The sequence below is a fragment of the Delphinus delphis genome, chromosome 9, assembly GCF_949987515.2.
Source record: "Delphinus delphis chromosome 9, mDelDel1.2, whole genome shotgun sequence".
Taxonomy (NCBI): domain Eukaryota; kingdom Metazoa; phylum Chordata; class Mammalia; order Artiodactyla; family Delphinidae; genus Delphinus; species Delphinus delphis.
This window is the reverse complement of record NC_082691.1, coordinates 11759070-11777305: the sequence shown is the minus strand read 5'-3', so window position 1 is coordinate 11777305 and position 18236 is coordinate 11759070. Positions and strand designations below refer to the sequence as shown.

General features: G+C 44.3%; 1 protein-coding gene across 1 annotated transcript in view; it reads left to right on the top strand.

Annotated features, from left to right (window-relative positions):
* HECW1 (HECT, C2 and WW domain containing E3 ubiquitin protein ligase 1) overlaps positions 1–18236 on the top strand; it is a 253204-nt gene that overhangs the window by 141337 nt on the left and 93631 nt on the right. The window contains exons 9-12 of the mRNA XM_060019836.1: positions 861–962; positions 5878–6028; positions 13739–13881; positions 15940–16061. Of these exons, the coding sequence (XP_059875819.1) occupies positions 861–962; positions 5878–6028; positions 13739–13881; positions 15940–16061 (518 nt within the window). The remainder of the gene's footprint in view (positions 1–860; positions 963–5877; positions 6029–13738; positions 13882–15939; positions 16062–18236) is intronic.

Below are 18236 nucleotides of genomic sequence, written 5' to 3'. Positions count from 1 at the left end.
TTTCTTCTTCCGTCTATCCCACTTCTGTGTTTCAAGTTTTCCTGTCTCGGTCTTCCCACCTCTTATCTACTTCCTTCGTCTCTTGTCTTCTTCCAGAACACCCTGGCTTATCAGATTCTTCCTCAGAATAATCTGGACCAATCACAAGATGCCATAGCTCCTGGGCTCTGTACCCCAGCCCCTAGCTTCCATACTACACGAGTTCCTTAACCCCATCTCAGAAAGGCACCAGCTAAGAGTTTCATTCCAAACACAAAATCTCTGAAAGATGGCCTCTGGGTAGCCCTCCGATGAAACCTATCCAAACAAGGAGCTGTCATTTTGCACAGACCCCTTGAACTTTTATGAGACCTTATAAATGCTGCCCTTCCCTCCAAAAGGCCTGTTTCTTTTCCTGGGCTAAACTCAGGCTCTGCTCATTTTCTTTTGTGTCCCTTTCTGATGCCACCTTCCCCTCAAGAAAATCCGGGTGGTTACAGCATCAGACCCCAATCCTACCTATTGGTCTGTTGCGGTACAGATCACAGCCATGGAGTGTTTGGCTGGCTTTTTTCGAGTTTCTTAAAAGATATAGTTCCCTCTATTCACTGGCTCATGAATGACTCTGTATGTAGCAAACTGACACAGAAAAAAATCAATTGCCTACTCTTTTTTTTTTTGAATTTTATTTTTTTTTATACAGCAGGTTCTCATTAGTTATCCATTTTATACATATTAGCGTATATATGTCAATCCCAATCTCCCCAGTTGCCCGCTCTTTGGGGTTTTTTCTTGCAGTAGTTTGTTTTACAGTCGTGCTTTTTTGCTGACGTTGCCATGGCAATGAATGAATCTGAATGTCTCGACTATCTTGTCCGTAGGTGAATGTCCTATACTCCATAATTCCCAGCCAGTAAGCCAGCTTCCTTCCTTGAGGCCTGAACATCATCACTACCCAACAATCGATGAGCCTCTTCCACCAAGTAAGCTTTAGTTTTGAAAATCTATGTTCGTAACTTCCCATCAAGTGTAAGCAGGTCAGTATGAACTTTGTATATAAACATCCAAACTCTTCCTCCACTCCATACCTCACACTGTGATCAAAAACCAATATGGCTCCTACCATAGAAATTGCTTGGTTGGTTGTTTTTTTCTCGTATGGTTTCAGGATGTGATCTTAATGAGAAAACCCAGTATTTTCAGCACCCTTCAACTTCTGAAATGGAGAGCATTTCTTGACAAGACTTGACTAGGCCTTGCAAACTGTTCATGACCCTTAATTCGCAAATTTTACTGTATTATATTTAAAAGTTTGCAGTTCGAGATGGAATAATCCTGTTGTTCTCCATGGGACCTTTTATGGTTCAAGCATCTCCACGTAATAAAACATTTCAACCCATCAGGACCCATGAACTTGCATTTTCCTTACTCTAATTTGCACCAGTAGGTGACAGCCTCAAATTTTTTCTGTAGTTCTTAGAGGTTTCCAGGCAAAGTATCATCTTTAGGGATAGAATTCAATAGCACATTCTCCTGGTAACTGTAATGTGTAATTGATAATTATCTAACTGGTCATTTGAACTTGGGAAAATCAATCTCAGTGATTCAGTTTTCTTAGTTGTAAAGTAAAGCTTTAATTTTCTCATCTGCTAAATGCTAGATTTGGACTAGATAGTCTCTAGATATCATTCCAGTGTAATTTACCCTTATAATATTCCCTTATATGTAACATTTGTAAGAAGGAAGTGACACCCCAGACATGAAATATTCACTTAGCATCAGATATGTTCGTGAATTCTAGAACATCCCTGTTTTGGCTTGGGCTCATTTTTCAAGCAAAGATAACCTTTAAAATTTGATAAATTTTACAACTGCAAGATCTTTCCAGGATGCAAAGAATCAGTGTTTCTTTCCATTCTTTTGCCTGTGCTTACATTAAGCCGTTACAGTTTTGAAAGAAGAAAGGTTTATTCCTTAATTCATCTATTCTTGGCAATGTGATATATTTTACATTTACGCCATTCTTCTTTTCAATTGTAATTTATCAGTGATAAACAGTGTCTTTAATATGTAGAATAACTTAAAGGAATACCGCATTTGTTTGGAGAGACCAAGACAAACATTATGTTCTTTAACTTTTGATCCCTGATTTCTTTCTTTATACATTGATTTATGGATAATCCATAAATGAATAGTAAAATTTCAGTGTCACTGAAGGTACTTCCTACTTAGAAAAATACCTATAGCATGTTCTCTCCAAGAAAGGAACATTTTCCCCACAACAGAAAAACCTATCAGTGGGTGTGTACATGAATTGACCCTCAATCCATGCAAGAGTAATAACTAGTTATTCATACAGATATTATAGATAATTGAATATAATATATTCTGTTTTAAAGAATTGCTTTATATAAGCTGCTTTTGATAATGAAACAAATTTCTTCCAGATAGGTTTCAATTTTCTGTCCATGTGACACTGAAAAATATTAGAAAAGTTGGTAGTGAAGCTAACAACTGAATTTTCTTAATCTCACATAGTACATGGATGACTTCATCAGATAGTTATTCATTGAATAAGTATTTATTGAATGCTTACTCTATGCAAGCAAAAAAGGCAAAGATCCCTGCCCTCAAGGAGCTTACAGTCTAGGCTGGTGGAGACAGATAATAAACAGTAAAAAGAATAAATGAAGAAATAGTGCAGCACATTAGATGGTCTTAAGTGCTGTGGGAAAACAAAAGCAGAGCAGGGTAAGGGGAATCTGGAGCATGTGGTGGTGGCTGGTTTGCCATTTTAAATAGGGTGGTTGGGTACACTTCGCTGACAAGGCAACATTTGAAGCTAGACTTAGAAGTGTTAAGAAGGTTATTCACCCAAGTATTGGGGAAGAAGAGCTTCCTGAGCAAACAGAGCGGCCTGCCTGGTGGGTTTGAGAAACAGCAAGAAGGTCAGTGTGTCTGGATGGAGCGGATTTGGGAGCGAGGAAGCAGCAGGAAGAGGTCCGTCTATCGGGGGCCCAGATCCCCTAGGGCCTTGTAGACCACTTAAGGGTTTTGGCTTTTACAGTGGTTGAAAGGGGGACGTTGTAGGTTTTTGAGCAGAGGCGTGACATTGCCTAATTTAGGACTTAAAAGGTTTTCTGTGTTGGCATCAAATTGTGAGGAGGAAAAATAGAAGCCCGAGACCCAACATAAGGTTCTTGCAGGTGAGAAAGAGTGGTGGCTTGAGCTGGCGGGGAGCAGAGGACGGGGTGAGAAGTGGTCAGATCCTGGCCAGATATTTTGTGGGTAGATTTGCTGAAAGATTGGTTGTGGTGTGTGAGATACAGAGAAGGGTCAAGAATGACCTCAAGAGTTTTAACCTGGAAGGATGGAGCTTCCTTTAACTGAGAAAGGAAGAGAAGGCCGCAGATAGAGCAGGTTTGGGGGGGAATGAGCTGAAGCTTGGTTTTGATCGTGTTATATTTGAGATGTCATCCAGGTATCAGTGTTGAGAAGACAGTGAGGTGCAACTGAAGTTCAAGATAAAGGTCTAAACTACAAACATGGTATTGCACTTGTTAATGTAAAAGTACAAATTTACAGGCTTTTCTTGGTATAGTAATTAAAATAGGATTCATTATTAGGCTCTACATTGTTCTTAGACTTCATGGAAAATATATAGTTTAATATCTGACAAGGCTCCCCAACCACAGACGAATGGACACACATGAATGACTCTAACTGTCCCAAGGTCATCCGTAAAGGTATCATTTTCAGGAGTCTGTTTTGGCATCACAGGGCCAAGTGCATCAGACATGCTGAGGACTGAAGTTCCATTCGGAACGTGTTTTCTTTATGCGATACTGTTTATACAGTATGTGAAAGCAAATTCTTTACAAAGCAACCCAGAAAACACACTTAAAATCTCTAATTGCGCTTAGCGATTATTTTCTGATTATTTATAAGAGTTTAATTAGCACTCTGCCTTCCAGGTCGTTAATGTATTGACAAGAGGGCCTAACTGTCTGGCTTGCCATTCTTTTCCGTGAGTGGCTTGGAAATGTTGAAACTCATAGAAATTATTATTCTCGCTGCACCATACTTGAGTTATTTTCCTTGGAGAATCTGTGAGACCGGAGGCTTGTCTTTGAAGGAATCCTTCCTTTACTGTGGGCACCTGGAGGGCAGGGATGTGTGTTAGTCAGCAATGTGTCCTCAGGACCTGGCATGGTCTCTAGTTCGTAGTACAAGGAGGAGTTTGTTCAACTGAATTGAGTAACACGATACTCTTCGAAGATTAACGCTCATTCTTTGTTGGATGACAGTCATGTTGGGTTCAAGAAAAAAAAAATACCCAGTTGCTGCTAGTTTGGAAATCACTGAAATTTTTTAATGTTTAGCTCGAGATTAATTACCTAGTAGTTACACAAATATACAATTTCATCAATGAGCTAATTAACATTTACAACAAACAGTTGACAACTGGATCATCTAGTAGTCAATTTTAATCACAACCTTCTAGAATATATTTCTACAATCTGACCACATTTTTTTTTCTTCAATTTGTCTTACAAGTTGAATTTGGTGTTTTCTGGTAGTTTTAGTTTTCCTTGGGCATTATTTGGCAATCCCTCAGGTAAATGTCAGACATAAGCCATAATGTTCTCAAACAGCTTGAACCACACACATGTCAAACCATAGCTATACCAAATATATTGAGGTTTTCATTTTAAAAACAATTGGGAGTTGCTATGTCATTACCTGAATGATACTTTTTCAATAGAATTGGTAAACATCTGACCTACTCCCAAAAGCTATGGCTTTTCTCACTTAAAAGCCTGAATGGTTTTCCTCATTTGCAGTCATTTTTGCTTCTTCTTCTTTAGTCTAACGTAGTTTTCAGCATAACTTTATCATGAAGCTGTTATTTCCACCACAGTTTTACACGTGGAACCTAAAAGCTTTGCGCATCTCTGTACAGCAGACATTGCTCATCTTTTTTTAGCTCAGGTGTGTACGTATGACTTCCAGCTCTCTCAGTTTTGAGCACTTTTTCATCCTATCACCCCAGCCCAGCTCCTACATTTATCATGGACTGTATCATCTATGCTTCCACCTTTTAGTTTGTTGCTGTGCTTAAATTTGAGAAGGAAAGGAATTTAGCTTTATCTTGGGCTCCCTCTACTGTTTGGGATAGTTATTTATCAACAAGGAGATACTCCAAAGCTAGTTAATAGTCGTGATTGGCTTTGTTTTGGTCGAGAGATATTTGGCAGCCACAGGTGGGTTGAACATACACTGTGAATTCACAACTCTAAGGATTGAATGTGTCCATTCTTTCTCTCAAGAGGAATGGCGATCAATTAAGGCTGCTAAGTATTAGATAGAGGTTATATGAAGCTGCACGTACATACAGTGCATTTGAGAACTGTAGTCCAACCTGGTTTTAATATGAGGGCCATTATTCCCTTCTGAGCAGCCATCCTCCATCAGATTTAGGAAAGAAAGGATTCTTCCAGCATTAGAGTGTCAGCTGTCACCGGAGGACATTTCCAGTCTTCCAGCTGTCATTTGAGTAGCCAAGAAAATTGACAAGATGGAATTTTTTAAAGAAGGAAATAAACATTCCATTTTCTCTTTAGAAATTGTTAGAATTTTAACACAGGTCATACTTGAGTATCCCCAGTTACTGTTTAAAATGGCCCAGCAGAGCATCTGAGTCCCATGGGCTCTTTCCTGGAATGCCAACTCCATGCCAATGCCTCAGAGGCCACCCAGGTGCTCTGGGCAGTGCTTGGTCTTCAGCAAGTCACCCGTGGTGAGTTCTAACTGCAAAAGACCTGGAAGTGGTGTCTGTTTCACATGGATCCGTAGTTTGTCCTTGATTTTTCTTTTTGCCTTTTCGTCATGCGCTAGACTGGGAAGCTCGCATTGACAGCCACGGGCGGGTCTTTTATGTGGACCACGTGAACCGCACGACCACCTGGCAGCGTCCCACATCAGCAGCCACCCCCGACGGGATGCGGAGATCCGGGTCCATCCAGCAGATGGAGCAACTCAACAGGCGGTGGGTGATCAGCGTGCGGTGAGCCCCTGTAAAGCAGTGAAAGGAGAAGGGCAGCTAAAGAAACCCCCTTTTATACTTTCCTGCTCAGATTGTATGAGGAAACTGCAAAGTAATTAACCCATTCATAGTTAGTACCTGGAAAGCTAGATTTAACATTTGGTGAGGAGACAAGCTAAGCCTAAGTGTCATTTAAAGACGGGGAATCCTCTTGATGGCCCAGGCTCGAACACAGGTTTTCTTGGCCAAGGGCCCATGGACCACCCCCCCACCCAGGTATTCACTGAGGGTGTCAGTGTTCCAGGAACCGTCCAGAAACTATATGCAAAATTATACACGGATGCACATTTATCTACCAGACTCATACATATCTGTCATAAGATTCTCAAACAGGTCCAGAACCCAAACAGTTTGAAAACATTCCAAGGATAGGGTCAACAGAATACTAAAAGCTGCCTGGAGAAAAAGCTGCCTCATAAGTCTCTATATTCATGCCTACCCTGGTCCCAGAATTGCTATATACTCAGAAATATACATTTTTAAAAAGCTTTCATCATAGAAAGAGAAACCTTTAAAGATACTTTTTGAGAATTGTTTTGTCTAAAAACTAGACCCCTTACTAGTTTTTAGTAAGTATGTAAAGATGTCATTTTGTTTTCAACATGCAAATGAAACCCTAAACAGCACCTCTCCCATGCCATAAGCTAGTATGAGCATCATACCCAATATCTTGCTTCTTTAAGACCAGGGCAGTGGCTTTTGGATACTTTTAGTAGCCAGGAATGCAGACTGCAGGCCCAACTTCGTTTGTATCCACATGACGTCTTGCTAGTGTAAAATAAAGGAAAAAGGTGGAGAGGGACTAAAAAGAATAACTAACTGGGTTTGGGGGACACAGCTATTGATAACAAATATCTTTTGAAAGTTAACTGTAGCCTCCAGAAAAAAAAAAAAAGTAGACAATTCAGTCCTATTAAAATTGCACAGAAACAAAACATTGAACTTCTGCTTACTGTTGTTGTAGAGAGAGAAGGATGCTTTAGGTGAAAATCACCAGGGGTTCTTCTATTGCTTGAGCATTTGGAAGACATTTGCTTTCCATTTCTCCCCCTCAGTACCTGAGTGTTTCGGTCATTAATAAGAACCATAACGGGTTTTTATTGGCAGTGTACTTCTCTAGTCATTCCCACAGAAAGAAAGCATATTACAAGGAAGAACATATTAAATATAAATGCACCAAAATCCTTGGGAGTGTCCTTTCATGGTGATTGCAACAAGACTCCTACAACTAAAAATGCAAAGGACGCAGCAAGCTCATTTTACATAGAGACTGTGTTCAGATGCCATAGGCAGAAATAGCCTCAGGGTCTGTCTTGCCAGACAGATAAGCTGAAATAATTTACCAGACTAAGAAACACGGAGAGCAGCATCAGTCTATATCTACAAGAGGTGTAGTTTGAACACTAAAACAAAACTGTAAACCAGAAGCAGAAGTAAACACCTTGACCTGTGACATAAAAATCCTTGGAAGTTCGTTCACGATGTTCAGGTTGTATAATATAAAAATGAGGCCAGGGCTTCCCTGGTGGCGCAGTGGTTGAGAGTCCGCCTGCCGACGCAGGGGACATGGGTTCGTGCCCTGGTCTGGGAAGATCCCACATGCCGCGGAGCGGCTGGGCCCGTGAGCCATGGCCGCTGAGCCTGCGCGTCCGGAGCCTGTGCTCCGCAACGGGAGAGGCCACAGCAGTGAGAGGCCCGCATACCGCAAAAAAAAAAAAAAAAGAAGCCAAATCTATCCTGAACCAGGCCTCTAGCGAAGTGTACAGGCTTTGATGTGTAAACCCCTGTGCCCTCCAGTGGAGCTGAACATGCTGAGAGAGACCAGACTTTGCTGAATAGCAAGTTGTATTTGCTGCATCCATGTGGACAGATAAAAAGAAAAGGAACTGAGTGATTTGAGAAAGTGCTTACTTCTTGTGAAAAATCCTACCTAGGGAAGGTCAGATAACCTTCAGATAAGTATTCAGGCTCTTCAATGCTTATTTTAACCTATTGCTTTCAAGCATTTAAAGTTTTCCAGTGATTTGGCCTGATAATGGCAGCCACAGAAGGTATACTGTCAGTCCTTTATCCATCGCAGATGTGATCACACACGGGGGCATGTGTTTGCTTAGCAGGAGAAATTTACACTCATCACCTTCTCACAGCAAGATGGAAATATTTCTCAGTGTTGCAAGAAGGAGTTTCTCTTGACTCCTGACAGGGTGATTGTGAAAGACAAATGTGTTTGTGCAAGGAGATGCACACTGCAAAATGCGGAGTGGACAATGTAGTGTGCGGTGACCACACTCCCTCGGCCACCCCCTAAGTGGCCTTTGTGGCTTTGCCACACGCTTCCACTGCAGGAAAGTCCCTCATTGCGTGCCTTCCACCTGGCACTCATCTCCATCCTGCAAAAGCCTACCCCGAATGTCACATGGTCCCTGGAACCTCCCCAGAGCTCTCTGCACAGAGCCAGTGGCCACCTCCTCTGCAGCCCCATGACTGATGGCTCATCATGCCTGCCACTGGTAACTGTCCTTCCCTTCTTTCTCATTCTTCTGTGTCCCTCGTCCCGGTGCCTGGATGGGGCCAGAGTTTACCAGGACTCAGTACAAGACCATTTCCCGAGTTCATTCCTACACGTTCAAAATATCCTGAACGAACTAACTCTACCTTCTTCGCAAATATTTATTGAGGAAACCGAGAATATAAATACATAATCTCATTTTAAATCATCAACTCAAGTTTGATGTTTTACTTATTTGGATAAAATTATTATACTATTGAGAAATGCAAGTTTTAAATAAGCAAAAAGAAAAGACTTATAATCCTACTGCCCGAAGGATTAGCTTTTTTAAAAAAATTAACTGTCTTCAAATTTCATATGCACAGTCCTTATACAGCTCTAATGATAATATAGCTTTATATTCATTTTTCACTTCCTACATTATAAGCATTTTCATATTGCTACATAGTCTTAAGATGATCACTTAAACGATGGTATTCCAATGAACAGATGTAATTTAGTTAATCTGACATATTGTTGGATGTTTCACTTATTGCTTTTAATCACTATTTTGGATAAGGCCCAAGTGTATGTAAAATATTAAGATTGTCTTAGAGTGTTTCTTTACGGTTATATTCCCAAAAGAGCAGGCCAAGAGAGATCTGCGTGGTTTTGGTATTTGATATCAATGCTTAAAGGTTTTCTAAAGTGTGTTTCTACGGGTTTACTTTGCTAGCTGCAATACCTTGCCTTCCATCTCATCTTTTGGTGGGTTTTTGCTGACTTAAGTGATTCTCCTCGTGTTTTCTGGTGCTTCTTACATTTCACTTCTTGGAGGGAAGGTCAACTTCTGTTTCCATGAGCTTTTCTTTTCCCAATTTTAGCTCCTCCCGTGAGAATCGTCTGCTCCTATGGGCTTTGTTCGTTTGGTTTCGGTTTGGTTTGGTTCAGTTCGGTTTGGTTTTGGAAGGTTTCTTTATTCCCGGTTCGGTTTTGTGTGTGTTCCTCTGTGTGTCCCTTTGCAAATTAGACATTCCAGCTGCCTTCCTTACCAATTTCCATAAACCCTATATAATATAAATATTTAACCTTTTTCTGCAAAAAAATAAAGTGTGAGGGGGGACATTGAAGGATATATATATATTTTTTTAATTTTATTTATTTATTTATTTATGGCTGTGTTGGGTCTTCGTTTCTGTGTGAGGGCTTTCTCCAGTTGCGGCGAGCGGGGGCCGCTCTTCATCGCGGTGCGCGGGCCTCTCACTGTCGCGGCCTCTCTTGTTGCAGAGCACAGGCTCCAGACGCACAGGCTCAGTAGTTGTGGCTCACGGGCCTAGTTGCTCTGCGGCATGTGGGATCTTCCCGGACCAGGGTTCGAACCCATGTCCCCTGCATTGGCAGGCGGATTCTCAACCACTGCGCCACCAGGGAAGCCCCTGAAGGATAATTTTTGATGAAATAGAAGAGAACCAACTCTCTGACCCCCTCTCTCATCTTTAGAACAAAGAGAGCCTCTGAGGCTGCAGCCCTGCCCTTGCTGGGTGATCCTCCACCAACTGCTGTGTGTCCTGCTTCCCCAAGACTGTCCTGACTTCAGCAAAGGCCAGGGGTTGGGTCTGGCACCTGGGATTTGAGGCTGTTGACTTAGTAAGGCGTGAGATAAACCAGGTGCAACTGAGGACATGTGAAGCAGTTTGTGAAATTGCTGACATTTCCATCGAATAAAATTATAATAAAAATAAAATATTTCCTCGTTAAAATCCTCTTCAGTGATCACTGCAATTTGGGAAGTAAAAGAGAGGCTACAATGTGAGGTTTGTCTAAGCCCTTTCCAGGCATCTGTTGCTGAGTAACAAAGCACCCCAGACGGGGTGACTTAAAGCAACAATAACTGACTATTATCACCATTATCCTCATGAGTATCATCCTCTCTCACGGTTCTCATGGTTGACTGGATTCAGTGAGGCCCTCCTCTGGGTACCTCATGGTTGCAGTCAGAGGGTGGCTGGGCTGGAAGCTCGTGTATCTGGAGGCTGATGCCAGCTGTCGGCTGGGATCTCAGCTGTGATTGTCAACCAGAGCACTTCCAGGTGGACTTTCCACGTCGCCTGGGCTTCCTCACAGCATGGCCTCTGTGTTCCATCACAAGCTGTCGCTTTCATTATTGTCTGTTAGTCCAGGTAGCCACAGGACCTTCCCAGGTTCAAGGGGAGGGGACATTGATTCTGCCTCTTAGTAGGAGAGTAGTCAGGTTCTGGAAGAAGCTGTGGACTGAAAATATCGTTGAGCCGCTTTTGGAAAATGCAGCCTGCCTTGAGCCACTTAGGAGATCCTCCAACAGCAGCTTCCTTGGTCTTTGGCAGTCCCCCTTCCTCTCCCAGGTCAAGGTCACAAGCTTAGGCAGCTTCTCACCGGCCCACGGAGTACCCCACGTGTGGCTGCATTACTTGAGTTCCAGCAAAAAGAACATCACAGACAGACAGCCTGCACCTTCCCCACAGCCTCCCTGCCACAGGCGTGTGGAGGGGTAAATAAAAGCAAGTGTTTCTCTCTCCGATTCCTTGCTCATTCCTACCCCTTCCGCATTTTCTCATAAGAGGCCTTCTCAGGAATGCCTCCCAGTAAGTGCTGCAGGCAGAGCCATCTTCCGCCAGGTGGCAGGAGCGAGTGGCTGAGTCTCTAGATAAAATAAAACTTAAAGAAAGCCCCGCACCAGAGAGCCTCAAACCTAGGTGTAGATAATACCACCTGAAGAACTTGTTAGAAACGCAGATTTCAATTTTGCCCCAATTTCTGTAATTATAATAATCACCCAGTTGATTCTCTGGCAGGTGGTCTGGAGACCACACTTGAGAACAAAACTCCTCTTTATTTTTTATTTATTTATTATTATTATTTTTTTGGCCGGGTGGCATGTAGGATCTTAGTTCCCCGACCAGGGATCGAACCTGTGCCCCCTGAAGTGGAAGCGTGGAGTCCTAACCACTGGACCGCCAGGGAAGTCCCCAAAACTCCTCTCTAAAGGTCAAGGAGAGGTCACTAGTCTTCAGAATCCCTGCCATGGAAGACCTTGTCCGTGTAATAATACGTTCCCCATGCCCCCACCTTGGATTGCACATGGCGACCTGGCTACTCGCTGCTCCCTGGAGGCTCCCTCCTCTTCACGCCTCTTCCTCCACTCCCACTTCACTTCTCTGAGCGCAAGACCCATACAGCAACGCTCCCCTGGCTATTGTCACTTGTATGACCTCAAGGACCTCCAGGTCACCATGTCCAAATCCACACTAAAATCTTCCCACCAACCTGCCCATCCTACATGGGCTTCATCAGTACCGGCATCTCCACCCACCTGCTCTAAGTGGGCGCCTCGAACTTCACAGTTGTCTCCTCTGTCTTCTCCAACCTCCATACCCAGTCAGGTCCCAAATTCTGCTGAGTCTACATGTAAAGTTATTACAAACTCTGCCACTAAAGATCTCGTCAGTCTGACCGCTTCCCTCATTCCTGCTGTGCCGAGAAGAAAAGGGAAGTGGAATTCCTGTCCTGTGCCCTGGTGGGGCCGAGAGACAGCAGGGAAAGTCAAGGTCATTTAGCTAGGAGGAAGAGGGTCTACAAAGAGTGAAGGACGCAGAGCAGAGCAAAAAGGAACAAGACAGCTGGACACCTGCCTACAAAACACAGTGTGAATTAGGCAGGGAGGTTTAGGAAATTTCTGTGAGTGTTTTGTGGGCAGATATAGGTGATCTTAGTATCCCTACAGAATGTGGGTGTCCCCTGCCCCCAGCAGCATCCTTAGACACCAGCTTTTTCCACCACCCCTGCCTGGTTCCAGGCTTCTGCATCTCCAGCCTGGAGCGATGCAGTCATTCTCAGCTGCTCTCCCCGACTCCAGGGTCTTCTCCTCCCGCACCCTCCACACAGGTGGGGGTCCTTGTAGAACTGGACCTGCCTCTCTCTTCCAGCAGCTGCTCAGCCCCTGCAGTGACGGTTCTCAGAGTTGGTCCCCGGACCAGCAGCAGAAACTGCATCACCTGGGAACTAGTCAGAAATGCACATTCTTGCCTCCCCCACCCCATCCCTGGACCTGCTGAATCAGAGAGACACTGGGGGTGGAGCCTGTGTTTTCACAGGCCCTGTAGGTGATCCTGATGCAGCTCAAGTTGGAGGACCTGGGCCTAGAGAAAAACATTCCAGCCGCCGCTGCTAGGCGCTCCCTGCCGCCCCTGCTGGTTCCCTGGCACTGCCCGAGGCCCACACATCCTGACGCCACCACCAACCTTCTTGGAGTTCTCCCAGCTGCAGCCTTTTGCACATGTCATTTCCTCCGTGTACCTTCCCTACAAGCTCCCCGACACGTCATACTCTGACTTCAGGACGCATGTGCCTTGGGTGTTTCCTCGTCTGTGTCCACACCTCTTACACACCTAGGGCAGCTTGTTCACCTCACTAGAGTCACGGTTTGTGTGCATTTCCCCTCTTTGTTCTGAACCCTCCTGACCGTGAGGGTTCAGAGGGCGAGATCGCATTCCAGTCTTCTCTTTGGTCTGGAAGTCCAGCGCAGAGCCAGACACACTGGAAAAGTCAGTAAATATTTAGTAAGCACCTGGTTAGGCAACTGACTGGCCAACTGACTGACTGATTCCCCAACTTGGAAAGAAAAATCAAAGGAGCCTTCAAAGAAGCAGAAAGCATTTATTTGTCTGCCAGTGTGTTTTTAGCGTGTAACCTTTGCACACCCCTTGCCAGTCCTGTCAGTTACCTGTTAAATAAAAACAAGTGAGTAGAACTTTTATTTTAGTTTGTAGACTTATCACCATCAGGGAGAGGTGCTTTGATATCTTAGTTGTAATATTTTAAGTTCCTTCCCATACCATTATTTTAGATTTAGCCTAATTTCATTTAATGCAGGGTGATTTTTTTTGAAGTCACCATACTTGAAACTCATCACAGCTTACAAAACAAAAAGAAATCAAATCATCCAGAGATACTTGGAGTGTTAATTGTCTTGGGTATCTTGTGGGGATTTTGAGCATTTCTTTCCTGACTTTTTTGACCTCCAGGACAATCCTTTACTGATTTCTCCACTTATCTGATTCAGGGCATCAGCCCCTCCACGAGCCATCAAACCAAAGTTAACTCCTGTCTTTGCACTTTCTGACACAAAGGTACCAAAATATTCAGCGAACCATTGCTACAGAGAGGCCTGAAGAAGACTCTGGCAGCCAAAGTTGTGAGCAGGTCCCAGCAGGAGGCAACGGAGGAGGTGGCGGGAGTGATTCAGAGGCTGAAACTTCTCAGTCGAGCATAGGTATGCAGGATGGGCCCAGACTCCTGGGATGCGGATGGGGTAAGGAAAGCGGGGCGTGGGCGAGGGCCAGCGGGAGAAAGGGGCTTGGCACCAGCAGGGTAAAACAGACAGAAGTTTCCCACCAGGAACGTAAAGGGAAAGTGGATTCACGGTGAAGAGACCTTGCACCTATGCGTCAAGGCAATTTTTGGTTTCGGTGGCTTAATCATTTCTTATTAAGTCAATTTATTTGTTGGTGTCCTAAGGTGTTTTCCACTTATAAATAAAACATACGATAAGAATTCATGGTCTGCTTCCAAGGAGCCACATGACAACAATAGGAAGACTTGTTTGCATTTAGAATAAAATACACAGCAGAAACGAGCACAACATTGTGAAGCTATTATGCTCCAATAAAGATGTTTTTTAAAAAAATAAGAAATAGTAAAAAAAAAAAAAATTTTTTTAAAGAATAAAATACAATCCCCCCTGAGGGAGGAACCTGGGAGTAAAGAGAACCGGCAGGCTTACGATTATACATGGCCGCCTGGGAGCATTTTTTAGCAAATACCATCAGCATCCACTAGGGGGGTCTGGTGTTCATTTCTTTGAATCTGACTGAGTGGAACTCAGGCGAGAATATTCAAAAGGCGTTAAGAGATTGACTTCTTTTTTTTAATTGGAGTAGAGTTGATTTACAATGTTGTGTTAGTTTCAGGTGTACAGCAAGCGGATTCGGTTGTACATACACTTTTTCAGACTCTTTTTCATTATAGGCTATTACAAGATATTGTATATAGTTCTCTGTGCTATACAGTAGGTCCTTGTTGGTTATCTACTTTATATATAGTAGTGTGTATCTGTTAATCCCCAAATTCCTAAGTTATCCCCTCCCTTCCTTTCCCCTTTGGTAGCCATAAGATTGTTTTCTCTGAAGAGATTGGCTTCTGCTTTTTATACCTGTAATAGCGTAAGATTATTACTGTAACATCCTAATAATCCAGTTTCTTTTTGAACTGGGTAAATGATGGCAGATTGACGGCTCTAGAACATTTGGAGCAAACAGCCATGTGCTTCCTGTACTGCCAGGTCTCAGCTCTCTCTGCAAAAGCAGAAGAGTGGACGTTTTCACGCCCTCTTTTAAATATGTGTGTACACAGTTCCACCAACTATTTTAATTGCCTCCATTCTATTCATTTTATCAGGTATACTAACTAAACTGACTAGTTTATGTATTTCTATTATTAATTTCTATTAATCTCTGAGAGAGATGTAGTAAAGTGATGGAGTAATTAGAAACATGAGGAAAAAGGAAAAGAAAATTTCTTTCTGGGTTTGGTATTGGATCCGGTGGCATTTGCCGTATAACAAGCCATCCAAAGCTTAAGTTCACAGCCATGCATGTAGCCCTCAATCCTGCAGGTGGGCAACTTGAGCTGAGCCCTGCCGGGTGGTTCCTCAGGCCACTGGGCTCACACCTGCATCCTTGGTCAGCTGTGGAATTAGCTGCAAGCTGGCTGGCCTGATGTGGCCTCAGCCGGGGCGGCTTGTCCCCACTCCCCATGGCTTTTCATCTTGCACAGACTGTTCTCGTGTTGAGGGAGAGAAAGTGGGGACCCACAGGCCGCTCAGAACCTCTGGCAAATTCTGTTGGTTAAAGCAAGGCACAAGGCCAGCTCGATTCAACAGGGTTGCAGAGTTCCATACCAATGGGGATGTGGGGGGGGGAAGAATTGTGGTCCTTTCTGCAAACAAATTCTCATAGCTATGGTGAGCAACTTATAAAGAAAGTAAGAAAAAAGTCATTGGGATAAAAGGGATGAGGTATTCAAGGACTTGATCCTAACTGAAGTTGTACAGGAACACTCCTAGGAAATAATGATTCTTAACTGACAGACACCGAGTGATAGAACACCTGGCCCTATCACTGCGACAGCTGGTCAGATCTCTATTCAAAACAACAGTCCTCTCCAGCTGTGCAGGTGAACCTTGTGGGCTGCTGGTGCCACAAGAGAGAAGTCCTCTATTTGAAATGATCTTTTCCCAGTGCCTTTCATTGCTTTGCTTCACTTTTTCCAGATCTGAGGAGAGATGGGTCACTTTCTCCAGTGAACTCACAAAAAATCACCTTGCTGCTACAGTCCCCGGCTGTCAAGTTCATCACCAACCCCGAGTTCTTCACTGTACTGCACGCCAATTACGTGAGTGTTCCCACACACAGAAGGGGCCTGGCCTGGCTTCCAGCAAGACCCGAAACACAACTTTGCAAAGTCATTGGATAGATTAAAGAGGATAGCATTTTAACTAAGGCAAGAAAAAAAAGAGAAAAGAAAAAAGATGGTTCTTTTTTGCTCTCTGTGAGTCTCCCAAAAAGGAGGAAAGCTAGATTTGGAAATGCTGTAGCTTCTGTGGGTTTTTGTTAGGTTCAGATGTGTTAATAGCAGTGAAAGTGATTTGGAAACAAAGATGTGTTTTTATTATTGTTAAAATTTTTAAGGAACACAATTGTGAAGTTGACGGATTCCCTTCAGCCTGAATCATTTTATAAAATCACTTTCATTAAAGAAATTTTAGAATAGATAAATAACTAGGTTTCCTTTTCCTGTAATTAGTTTTGCAAGTAACATGCTTAAGGTAAATTTGATGTGATTTTTACATATGTAGTTTTTTTCATTTCTTTTTTTTTTTTTTTTTTGGTATTGTCGAGGAAGCAATGACATTATATTACTATAGTCATTACTTTTCTCATTCAACAAATGTTTCCTGCAGTTCAGGCACAGATCTAAGTGCTGGAGTCATAAAGACAGATTAGGGTGACACCTGCTGAGCAGAAGCTCCTCATTTTGTGGAGCAACAGACGTGCAGAGATGTGTCTAACGTGACAGGACAGTGCCTGACCTCAGGGAGGAACAAGATGGTCAGGAAACACAGGGAGTGGTCCTGAAGAGGTGACCGCTGAATTCAGTCCTGAAGGTTGAAAGTGGGAGGGGCAGAGGTTCCAGGCTGCAGGAGGAAGGACTCAGCCTGGGGCTGGGTCCAGTGAGCCTGGAGTGTGGCAACAGGCAGATCTGGGAAGAGGGCGTGGAGAGATGAGCAGCAAATTGCCTGGTACGTCACGGAAAGGAACCTGGATCTACCTCAGTAGGCGACAGGAGCCAGCAGTCTCCGATGTTATCATCAGTTACATGATCCAGTGTTTGAGGAATTCTTTTCTCTGGCAGAACTGTGGGAGAGGGACTGAGGGGACTAAGACCAGAGGCTGGGTCAAGCGCTCAAGTGAGCGATGATCAAGGGCTGCCTTACGGAAGGGGCCGGGAGCAGAGAAAGAAGGACTCTGCTCGGAAACTATTTCAGTCGCTCTTGGGGCCACTGTGATGGAGGGGGATGGGAGATGGGGACTCCAGAAAGTGAGTCCTCTCTGCTTCGGGCCCCTGAGTTAGGTGGTCATGTCCCCAGTTAGCAGTAGTTTGATTAAGTGATGCAGGCTATGGCAGGGGAGGAGGGACCAGATTTGAGCAGGTTATATTAGAGAAGCCTCTGGGACATCCAGTGGTTAGACCCGGAGCAGCTGCCCAGCGGTGCAGGTGGGGGAGTCACGAAGGGGGGCAAGGATGCCAGTAGCGATGCCCTCAGCGCTGGGCACCAGGTGGCCCTGAGCCGGAAGGAGCCACTGCCCCAGCCTGCTCTGGCTGTGAGCAGTCTCTCCTGGAACCCCACACACACCAGCCCCAGGTAGCATAAAATGCTTACTTGGCACAATGAGGAACTCCTGAAACTTTCTTCACTTCTTCTCATTCCCCAACACACACACACACACACACACACACACACACACACACACACACACACACACACACACACACACACACACACACACACACACACACACACACACACACACACACACACACAGTTTTTACCTAGCAAGGAGTGGCAGACCTCTGAAGGTCAGCCCTAAATCCACAGGGAACCTTAATTAATACACCCTGCTATAAAGACAGCTAAGATGGAGCACGGGCGCACCTGTGCAGTGAGAGGAGGCAGCCGGACGGAGAGGAAGGAGATGCTCAGAGAGTCAGAGGGAGACTTGAGAGAGCAGAGCCCTGCTGGGGCGGGAGGAGGGAGGAAGGAGGAGGGCAGCTCTGAGATGCAGGGCAGGTCGACAGCGTCCAGGGTGCTGAAGCAGCGGTAGAGCCAGACAGCCCGGAGGTCCATGTGTGTTTCCGAGGGGCAGCAAGAGCTTTACACCCCACCCCCAACGCCCACAGTAAATCCCTGTGTAGCAATCACATCCCATCCCATCAAGGGGCTCAAAGTACGCTTGGTCTGTGTTTCTCCTAACCCCACTGCCTTCCCTGTCGGCCCCGACCCCTCTC